Source organism: Stenella coeruleoalba, assembly GCF_951394435.1.
Source record: "Stenella coeruleoalba genome assembly, chromosome: 14".
NCBI lineage: Eukaryota > Metazoa > Chordata > Mammalia > Artiodactyla > Delphinidae > Stenella > Stenella coeruleoalba.
Genome location: NC_137160.1, coordinates 66896591 through 66907313, shown reverse-complemented (window position 1 = coordinate 66907313; position 10723 = coordinate 66896591). Strand labels below are relative to the sequence as shown.

At 60.3% G+C, this 10723-nt stretch overlaps 1 protein-coding gene across 1 annotated transcript; it reads right to left on the bottom strand.

Annotated features, from left to right (window-relative positions):
* Positions 1 to 717: 717 nt before the first annotated feature.
* On the bottom strand, positions 718 to 2401 carry LIF (LIF interleukin 6 family cytokine; the record flags this gene model as incomplete). Its single annotated transcript, XM_079942705.1, has 2 exons — positions 1843 to 2401; positions 718 to 1128 (listed from the first exon to the last, which is right to left on the bottom strand). The coding sequence occupies exons 1-2, from the start codon at positions 2080 to 2082 to the stop codon at positions 718 to 720; spliced, it is 651 nt and encodes a 216-aa protein (XP_079798831.1). The 5' UTR covers positions 2083 to 2401.
* Positions 2402 to 10723: the final 8322 nt, after the last annotated feature.

The following is a 10723-nucleotide window of genomic DNA, read 5'->3' as shown; positions in this document are numbered from 1 at the left end:
GGCTCAAGGAAGAAGAGCCCATCGAGACTTTCAAGGGCCTCTCTTCCTTCCCAGGCCTGAAGGTGGCCTCTCTGCCTCCCCAGGAGGCTGAAGGCCAGCGACCTCCTTCTGGAACCTTCCACCTGACAGTCCTAGGCCTGAGCTCTCCAATCACACCCAAGACAAGGCAGCATCTCAAACCAGAGTTCCCTTTCTAGCCTTCCACTCACCATACTTGTAGGGGCCAAGGATCCTTCAGGATCCCAGCCCCTCTGGGCTGCCTGAGTTCCAACCAGACCTTTCAAGGTCTACCGAAGGGGCAGCGAAGGCACTGATAGTTGTCGTTCTGCTGGGGGCCAGGCAATGCCCCCGACCCCTGCTGTCTTGCCCCATGGTCAGGGTCACTGGAGGCAACTTGTGTGGTTTGCTCACGAAGACCCTGGCTGAGGGGACGAGAAGGGGCCGAAATCCAGCCTGACACCGGGTGCCTGGCTGCAGTATCCCAGAAGAAGGGGCACCTTCTTCTAGTTGGCGCCATGTATAGGTTCTCCCTCTGGGAGTTTTGGCTCTGCTTGGCTTCATCACAGCCCACCCTGGAGGGGAATAGACTGGCCAGGAACCCCTCGGGGTCTGCGAGCAGCCCCCACTTGGCTTGGGCACTGCTCTGGGCCCCGGCCACAGTTTGAGAGCCACCTAAGTCTAAGATCTCAGGTCACTGTGCGCTATGAGACCTCCCGTCTAGAAGGCCTGGGCCACCACAGCGATGACCTGCTTATACTTCCCCAGGAGCTGACAGCCGAGCTTCTTCTTCTGGAAGACGTCCTTGCCTGAGGTGTCTGGGCCGTAGGCCACGTCCACGTGGGCCACGTGGTACTTGCTGCACAGGCGGCAGAGCACGTTGCTGAGGAGGCCCCGCATGACATCTGCCGTGGCGTTCAGCTTGCTGTGCAGGCTGTGGGCACTGGGATTGAGGACCTTCTGGTCCCGTGTGATGTTGCCCAGGGAGGCGCCCAGGTACGCGATGATGCGGTACAGCTCCACCAGCCGGGCCCTCTCCGTGCCATTGGCGTGGAAGGGCGGGAAGTCGGTCACATTGGGGCTGCACAGCTTGTCCAGGTTGTTGGGGAATGGCTCCCCCTGGGCCGTGTACTGAGGAGCAGAGGGGCGGAGGGGAGGTGACATGGGAGTCAGGGATGGGTGTTCCAGCCCTGCCACCAAGCCTCTGGGTCAGCTCTTGGGCTTCAGTCCCCACACCCCAAACACAGTGGCATGAGGACCCAATCACTTGCCCTGTAGGCATCTCGGGACTGTCCTGAGAGCCTGAAGTAATTGTGGGTGTGGATTCCCTTGGTAAAGCATCCAGGCCTATACCATGCAAGGAATTATCCTCCTCATCACAATCATCAGGACCACATGGGGACAGAAAGGAAAACCCCGAGTCTCACCTCCAACGTGTGCACCACACACACTTGCCCTTTCACCCACTGCACTCACCCTCTTCCTGGGCGGCTCTGCACCCCCGTCAACCACAACCCGCCGTCTCTCCCAACAGCACCCTGCCGTCCACCTCACCGCCTCCTTCTCTGTCTCTCATCGGCCTCTCCCTCCACAAGGTGGAAGAATCTCAAGGCTAGAAGTGCCAGGCACCCCCTTCTCCAGGCAGCTCTGCCCCTATCTAACTGGGCACCCTAGGCAAGTGGCGGAGCCTGGGCCAGGGGGTGGGGAGGAAGCTGAGGGAGTCTGGGTGTGGTGGGACCAGTCCCCCTCCCTTCCCTTCCCTGACCAGCCCCGCCAGCCCAGGTCCCTGCAGCAAAGCCCAGCCCCTCCCTCCCTCCTTCCTTGGTTCCCTGGGGGGAGACTTACATAGAGAATAAAGAGGGCTTTGGCACTGCTGTTGAGCTGAGCCAGCTGGTTCTTGATCTGGTTCATGAGGTTGCTGTGACATGGGTGGCGTGTGGCACAGGTGGCGTTGACAGGGGTGATGGGAAGGGGGCTCCCCGCTCCGTGTTTCCAGTGCAGAACCAGCAGCAGGGGCACAACTCCTGGGAACAGGCAGGAGGGAGCCATGAGCAGGCAGGTGGGGGGGTGGGCAAGAGGTCTCATGGTAGAGGATGCGCCTCATCTCCCTCAGGGACACCAGTGTCTCCTCTCAGCCTCCAGCTCTCTCTTCACCCAGCATGGCTGTTTCTTACTTTCACGATGTCACCAAATCTGCTTCTCTGTCCCCCTCCCTCCAGAGCTCTAACCCTCTGTCTCTGCTTCACTCCCATCGATCACTCCCTGCTGTCTCCTGACAGGAGCAAGGCGCAGGACGTGAGCTGTTTCTACCAGTTGGAAACTGGGTGCAGGGTGACACCATCCTGGCCTCTGGCTGGAGGGTACCACGCCCCAGCCCCAGCAGGTCTCAAGGAAAAGAGCAGCCCCTACCTCCCCACCTCCCAGGATGGTCCAGATTCCTAAGTGTTATTTCACACTTCAATCTCCCAGAGTGGGCTTCTTAGGGGACCATGGTGGGGGGGGTTCTGCTGACCCTCATCTCCCAAACCTGTCACATGATTTTGGCTCACTGGGCCCTTTGTCCCCTAATTCTGTGGTTATCCTTCTCCAAATGTGGCCACTACCCTATCTAGGACCCTCAACTCCACCCCAATTCTGCAGTTCTGCCCGCCCCCCACTCCATTCCCAAGTCATTCTTCAAAACTTCCTATCCCACTCTGTACTCCTCCTGGCCTCCATGCCCTCCCACTCCTGTCTACTGGTCCTTGCTCCAGGTTGTGGGTTAGGACAAGGAGAATCCTGGGGTCCCTCAGTCCCCCAGAGCCTTCGGGAGGGCAAAGGAATGGTGCAACCAGGAAAGAAAAAAGGGAAAATGTCGCACGCAGCCAGGTGGGCGGGGGAGGAAGGAAAGTGAAAGGTGACAGGAGAGCTGAGAGCTGTCCGGGCCTGTCCAGGATCGCCCCTCCCCGCCCAGGGCGCCTACTTTCCGCCTCCCCCCACCCCCCTTGCTTTCCAGGTGACCCAAGCATCAAGGGCTGGGGTCGGTGGACCTGTGAGGCTGGAGAACCGATGAGGTTGGGGGAAAGGGTGGCGCGCAGGAGCCGGTTCCCCTCCTGGGACAGTGGCAGCCTCAAGTTCACTTCTGGGTCCCCTGTGCCTCCCAGCATCCCCCGGCAGTGCTGAGGCCCCCGATGGCTGGGGGGCCCCCACACCCCAGGCTCACCTAGCACAGACCACAGCTTTCCAGACACTAGCAGATGGAGGCGGCACCTGCTCCCGTCCCGGACCGGAGTTTGCAAGCTGCTCAGAGGCCGGCGCCCCTCCCAGGGAGCAGCCCGGGACGCGGTTGGAAAAGAGAAAGCGGAAAGACAGAAAGAAAGAAAGAAAAAGAAAGAGGGAGGGTGAGTCCCGGAGAAAGCTGAGCTGGAAGAGCAGCAGGAGAGCCGGCGGAGCGAGGAGGAGGAGGAGGAGGAGGAGGAGGAGGAGGAGGAGGAGGAGGAAGGCTGCGGCGCACCCTCCCTTGCCCGCCAACCTGCGGGCCCCAGGGCGGGCTGGGCGCGCGGCGCCGGGACCATGTGCCTGCTCTCGCTCCCGGCCGCCACCCAGCGCCTCCGGCGGCCCGGCGGGCTGCGCGGGCGCCCCAAGTGTCCATGTGTCTGCGGCGAGTGGGTGTCCCGCTCACGATCGCCAAGTGCCCCAAGTTGCCGCTGCGCCCGTGGCGGGGCGCGGAAGCCGGCGCGGGGCGGGTGGATTTACCTGCCGCCAAGACCTTCATTATGGGCTGGACTCCAGAGGGCCTTGGAGGAGACCTTAGATGCCTGCAGTTTTCAGAGGTTCATGCTCAAATGGGGAATTTGCCCGATTTATATACTGGAGCCTGTGTTGTAAGACAGAGAGAGAAACAGCTATATTTAGCAGGGATCCCCGTCCAGGAAGTTGTTTGAGGTGCATCATAGGAAATTATGAATGGAAGAAAGTGAGAGTGAAGGGGGGGCAGTGAGGGGGGAGGGTGGCGAGAGCAGACTTTTTCCCTCTTCTAAGAATTTGATTGATAAAATTATAATGAACTCTTCAACAAAACACCCTGCGGTTTTCCTGCGTGGCTTGCCCTGGGAGTTGTTTGAAGATGGGGAGGGGGAGGAGGGTCCCCGAGTCATCGGTGTCCCTGGGCAGTGGGTACCCCAGACAGCCCTGACTCACCTGGGTTTGGGGAGGTGGCTTGAAACTAGGCAAGCAGACGGAGGCTGCCACCTGTGGCCCCCTGTTCAGGGGGTTTGGGGGTCAGTGGGGAGGAGGCAGACTGGGGCTTGGCTGACAAGGAGGCTCCAGGAAGAGGGGCTGGGGCCCTGGTGTGGACTTTGGACGGTAAAAAAGCGAAACTGAACGTGGGCGCTGGAAGCCACCGCAGAGGTGGCCTCCTCCAACCTGCCCGCTGCCACTATGCAAAGTGGGGCTCCCGTGGGGACAGGTTGTCCAGGGTCCCACAAGGTCAGGCCTCCTGACTGCCATCAACAAGCCTGCATTGATGACCACAGGTACCTGTGGGGCTGAGGAGGGGGCTGGGAAGATGGGAGGTGAGGGGTTGCTGTGACTCCCTTCTCTGGGGAGAGCCTGGGGAGGAGATTCTGGGAAGATGTGATGTTTCTGGCGTTTACCTAAAACTCTTTGCACCCTTCAGGGGAGAGTGGTCCAGCATTTCCATTTTGAAAGGACATTTGGAGCAGAGACTTAAGGAGGCTGAGCCAGTTGGAGCCAGGTTTGCTCCTCAGGACGCAGAGGGATGGCTGAGGAGAACAGAAAATGTCTTGGAGGGCCCTTGGGGCTCAGCATCAGAGAATGATTATGGCCCCCAAAAGGTGCTTCTGGAGTCTCTTAGGCAGGGTCACAAATACTGGTGTCTATCGTGGCCAGGTAGATTCATAAATGAGTAAGGAGGGGCAGGAAGGAATGGTGAGGACTAGGGCAAAATGAGCACAGCAACTCCTCCCTGGCAAAAAGCATTCAAAACAAAACAAAAGAGGTGGGGGAGTGCTGGTCAGACACATCTGGGGCTATGTGGTCCCACAAGTTGCCAAGGGCGCCCCCGCTGCAGCCCTCCCACCTGACCCCAACCAGAGAACGAGGCAGGAGAGTTGCTTCTCCAAGGCCAGGGAGCCCTGCAGCCTTTCCCTGGCCCCTGATTCCCTCTGCCCACCCCCTCAGCCCTCCTCCATGCCCCCAGCTCCCGCCTCTTGCCACATCCCGGAGGACCTGCCCAGCATTCGTTCATTCCTCCGTGCCAGGACGAGCCCTCCTGCTGCCGCCGTGCCCCCTCCCCCCCACGCATGCCCTGCCCTCTCCAGGCTGCTTCCTCCCGGCTCTCCCAGCTTGGCCTCGGCTGTGGGGCGATAAAACTGCCCATCCCAGCGGGCGCTTCCCAGCAGGGAGGAGGCTGGTAGAGCCCACACTGGCTTTCCTTCCTCCTCCCGGCCGCTCCACACCTTGTGTCTTCCTTGGGGGCCATGGAAGGCCCCAGCTGGCACTCGCCCCTCTCATGCACCTGCTCTGGGGTCTGTGTATGCCCCTAGGAGGTCCAGCCACCCCAGCCTGTCTCAGGCAGCCCCACACCTCAGGACATCCCAGCTCACCTCCCTCCCATAATCCCCCAGGCCCAATCTCTCCTGCAGGAGGGCCTGAGCACGTGGGGAGCGTGAACTCTGGATCAGCCTCCAAACCCCACCCCCACATCTCCCGGACCCCTGTCATCTTCCTCATCCTGACTCTTCTGATGTGGACCCCAAATCCATTTGACCAGGGCCCCACAGAGGCCCCATCTATGGATCCCCTGTTCCCCCGCCCAAGTGTCTCACTGGGTGCCCTGATTCTCCTGGAGGCCGCCTCCTCGTCCCACTGCCCTCCTGCCACAGTTCCTCCCCTGCATCACTCCCAGTGGACTTGCCGGGCCTTGCACTGTCTTCTGGCTGCCCAGACCCCTCCTCAGCCCTAGAAAACGCCCCCAAACGCCATGTAATCTCAGCCCCACCCCACAGGAAACAGGAAGTGGGGCGGAGTCTAGAAGATACTTCACCCTCGCCCTGACTGGCCCCCTCCCCTGCCTCAGTTTCCCCTCTCACGGTACCTGACTTGGTCTGTGCTCCCCAAGTGTTCTGGGCCCCTCGGCACCCCAGGCCCAGCCTCCCTCTCCTGTCCATGTCCAGCCACCACCTGCACCGGGCCTCTCGGGGGCAGGCCGGGCAGGGTCTCGGAGCTGCGGACCCGTGAGCCGCCTGCAACGTGGCCTCGGTCCCCGGGAATCGGCTGCCCAGGCGGCGCTCCAGGCCAGCTTTGGTCTCCTGGAGTTTGTTTTCTTCCTTCCCTCTCTACGCTGCTATGTGTGTGTGTGTGTTTTCCCCAGCTTCCTCACGGAAGGCATCCTCCCTTCTTGGCTGCCTGCTCCCAGGGTCGTGACCCCAGGCCCCACCCTGGAGTGGCAGCCCCAGCCCGGCCCCTTCCAGCTGTGACTTCATCCCCAGCCTGTCCTGCTTCTGCACACTGGGCCTGCTGGGGATTTGACCGGCCTCAGGGTGAGGGGGACAGCTGGGGCCCACATAGGGCACCCTTAGTCTGGGGGGGGCGGCCAGGCCGGGGCTGGGGGTGCTCCTCCAGGCGGCTGTACCATCCACCTGCTCATCTCCAGGAAGCGAGTCCAGGGCCGGCCTGGGGCCTCCCCAGGGCCCCTGAGGTCTCTTTCTCTCCCACTCACTTTGGCGCATGTGGCCATTCAGCCCCTCCTTTCCTTCTGATTCTCACTCACCATCCACAAGTCTCTCTTAGAATGTCAGGTGGGGAAGCTGAGGCTCAGAGAGGTGAAGACACTTGCCCAGGGCAGCACAGAGAGTTAACAAGAGAATGAGGCCTGGAGCCCTGGCCTCTGGCTTGAAGGCCACAGCTAATGCCAGGAGCACCTCATGCTGCGATGGGAGCAAGGGGTGGTGAGCTGCATTCAGGCCGCTTCTTCCGGGAAGCCTCCCCTTCCTCCCACAGCCCAGGTTAGCTGAGTCTGCCCAGTCCTGCCCACTCTCCTTTCAAGTGGGAACAAGTCTCATTCCTCCCTCTTTGAGGGCTTGGTTGGGGTCTGATCCTCATTTGTACTCTTGACAGCACCTGGCTCAGGGTTACATCAGAGCAGATGCTAAGTATTTTCTAAAAGCATTTTAGTTTCCAAAAGCTGTCTGTGCCAAGTCTCTCATGGCGAGAGGAGTAAAGTCTGCTGGTTGGAAGCATGGACTTCAGCCTCAGTCAGAGCCGGGTTAGAGGTTTGAGTCTGCCAGTTATGAGCTGGGTGACTTTGAGGAAGTGACCACATCCTGGCCTCAGTTTTCTCATCTATAAAATGGGAATAATGACACCTGTGCTGTGGGTTTGCTGTGAGGGCTCAGGCTCAGCGCAGTTCTGGGAGCCCAGCCAACCCTCTGCTCGTCAGCATTGATCCTCCTCACCGTGGAGGAGTAGGGGTTCTTGTCCCCATTTTACAGATGAGGAAAGTTGGGCATAATCCAGGGCTAAAGGGGGAAAGCTGGGCAGGAGAGGGGCCTGTTCATTCTCTCCTGATGGATAATGGAAACAAAACACCCTCGAGCCTCCAGCTTCTGGGGTGCCCCAGGAAGATCAGATGGGTTGCTGGGGGGGCTGGCACGGCGGTGGGCTCTCTCTCCCTATGTCCTATCCTGGCCCGTGACCAACCGCACCCCAGGCTTGAGCTGAAGACAGTGGCTGACCCAGCCTCACCGCCCCCAGGAGCTGATTCACCCCCAAGGCCCATCTGAGAAGGAAGGAGACATAGTTCAGCTCAGAGGGGCTTGAATCACCAGCCGCCCCCTGCGGAGCCCTGGGGGGAGTTGTGGAGGTGGGGGACAGCCCCTGCCTGCCTGTCTGTCTCTTTCCTGGGCCCCGGGGCACTCAGGGGAGAGGGTAACATGGCAGTGGCCATTGGCAGGGGGTGGCAGGGAGGTACCCTCACAGCCAGGCATCCTGTGTGGGCAGCCAGGAGCAGTTACTCACCAGGTAAGCAGCTCTCTGGGCATCGGGGAATTCCCCAAGGCTAGTGACCCAGAAACTGAGTGCTCTGGGCAACCCCCATTGCCCAGGCCGGCCCCCCTCCTCCCTCCCCATCCCTCTTCCCTGTCCCCATCTAAGATCTCAGTTCTCTGAAAACTCAACCAGCAGCTGCTCTCAGACATCAGCTCAGGCCCCGCTCCTCGCCTTGACGCTCCCACCTGGGAAATGAGCACAGCGGAGTCAGATGGGCCCAGGGGAGGAAGTTGGGGGCCAGAGGGAGTGGCCCAGGACCAGAGTTGGTGAGGGACAGCCAGAGGAGACAGGAGAAGCTCAGGAATTCCTGGCACAGCCCTGGCAGTTGGGTATCCTGTCCAAAAAGGCAAAAACACCTCATTATTCAGCACTTGAGAAAGGAGGATGTAACTATACCTGCAGGGCTGCCCACCTTCACCATCTATATGCTCTCATGTACTTTCCTGTGACCGCTGGCTCGGCTTTGCAAGTCACCTTTGGTCCCTTTGGGGCTAGGGTGGTAGTACCCATGAGTAAGGGTGTGTCTTACAGCCAGGCAAACATGGGTTTGATTCCTGCCCACACCTGTGACCTGGGGCAACTGGCTTCCTCTCTCTGAGCCCACTGAGAGTGGGGATGCGGTAGCGCCGGGCTCATGGGGCTGTCATGAAGATGTTAAGTGGGAAACACACAGTGCCTGCCACGTGGCAGCCATTCTAACCAGAGGTTGGGGCGGCCACAGGAGGGGCTCAAACCCCAGCCTGAATCAGGGGCTTGGGTTGGGCCTGGGTCCAGGGGTCCATGCTCCACCCGTGATCTGAGAGTTAGGACAAGGAGGGCTCCTGGGTCCTCTCAGTAGACAGAGTGTGGCGTGGGTCCTGGGGGAACAGGCAACCTCTCAGAGCCTCTGCAGGGGAATAAGCAATTCTTCCCACCTTGGGAATAAGCAACACTTCCCTTCCAGCTGTCTTTGAGGCTCTTGAGGTCCAGCTTTGGGCCTATAGTCTGCCCTTCTCACCCTCACCCCATCAAATCTCTGGCAGGGACCAGCTACACACCCTCAGGGCCAAGTGGGAGCCAGAAGCCAGTCTGGCCTCCTGCCAACTGTCCCCGGCATCACCCCGACATTTCCTGACTGGTTCTGCGTCAGGAATCACACCCCTGGAGGTGAATCAGAGTGACTGCATATTTTTTCTTCAATTCTGATAGAAATTGCAAGGGAAGCAGCAGCCTACAGGGTTCCGATCATCAGTGGGGTCAGAGGCCTGCCTCCGAGGTCCATGCCAAGTTGCATGGGGCCTGATTCCACTGCAGGCTCTGTCCTCAACGTCTCCATCTTTAGAATGGGTGTCTCTCCTCCCTGATGGTTCAGGCATCAGCCCTTAATGGATCTGGCATTTTAGCCTCTGCAAGCACTTTGACCTCCCCCAGGCTCTCTCTGAATCTTGAACTAGCTTGAGACCATCGCAGGCAGAGGTAAAGAGCGATATTTTCACACTGTAAGTCTCTGCCTCTTAGTGGATCATGGATTAAATTTAGAGGGTTGCCGCCAGCACTTTTAAAAGAAAATAGAATCGCAAAATCACCCAGCATTGCCCAGAGCGAGGGCAAGCGCCGCTCGGCGGAATTTTGTTTCCGTCGTCTGGATGTGTCAGCGTGTGCATCACCCTCTGGTTGCAAGGTGCAATGTGTTTCTAACTGTGGGTCTCAGTCAGAAACGTTTGTAAGCCACTGGTATCAGTGATGAAAACCAGGCCCTGAGGGGCTAAGGAGTGACTTGCCCGAGGTCACTCGGCAGCTGGCAGCGTGGGGCTCCTGACTGCTCCTCGGCTGCCATCCCTTGCAGCCCAGGAGTGGCAGGAGGTGCTGCGGGCAGGGTGGGGCTGGGCAGGTGCTCACGGTCGGGGGTGGAGGCCTGGCATCACCCGATGCCAGGACAAAGGCCCTCCCACGGCCTGGCCTCTCACCATCCACTCCCTTCCGCAGCCTCAGATCCCCGGGCTCCCCACCCCGCCCGGCCCTGCCCGGGTGGGGCCCGGAATAGTCACAGGCCTTCCTCACTCTGCCACCGAGCTCTTCATCCTCACTCGGGCAGCGGGAGGGGGACGCGGCTGCAGTCCCCGCTCCAGGGTAGCCCGTGGCCCAGAGGCCCAGCCCATTTCTGGGAGTGCCCGCCGGGCTCCCCTTGGGTCTGTCTCTCCGCCGAGTGGGCATTTGCATGTGTGTGCGTGTGTGGTGAGGCCGTTTGTGTGGCTGTGTGTCTGTGTTGGGCTGTGTCTGGCCGTGTGTGCGTGTATGTGTGCGTGTGTGTGTGTGGCTGGGAGGGAGTCGGGGTGGACACACCTCTGGCTGACTTTGTGAGCCCCCTGTGTGATTGTGTGAGTGTGTGTGTGACCGTGTGCCTGGATCCTGTACCAGTGGATGTGAGTCTGTGCGTGCCAGGGGTCTCTGGACACGTGTGGGGAGGCGTGACCCTGTGTGTGTGTGTGTGTGTGTGTGTGCGCGCGCGCGCGCGCCCCCGAGTGTGTCTCCAACAATCCCTGCTCCTCACCCTCCAGCCCCCGCCCCTGGGAACTCTGTGGCAGCCTCACGTCACGGGGGCCACCAGCAGCTGGTTTCCTCCCCACCCCGCCCCAGCGCCGCCCCCCTGCCCTGGCCACCCTGACTCTTGGCTCAGGGACTAAGCTGATGTCAGAGC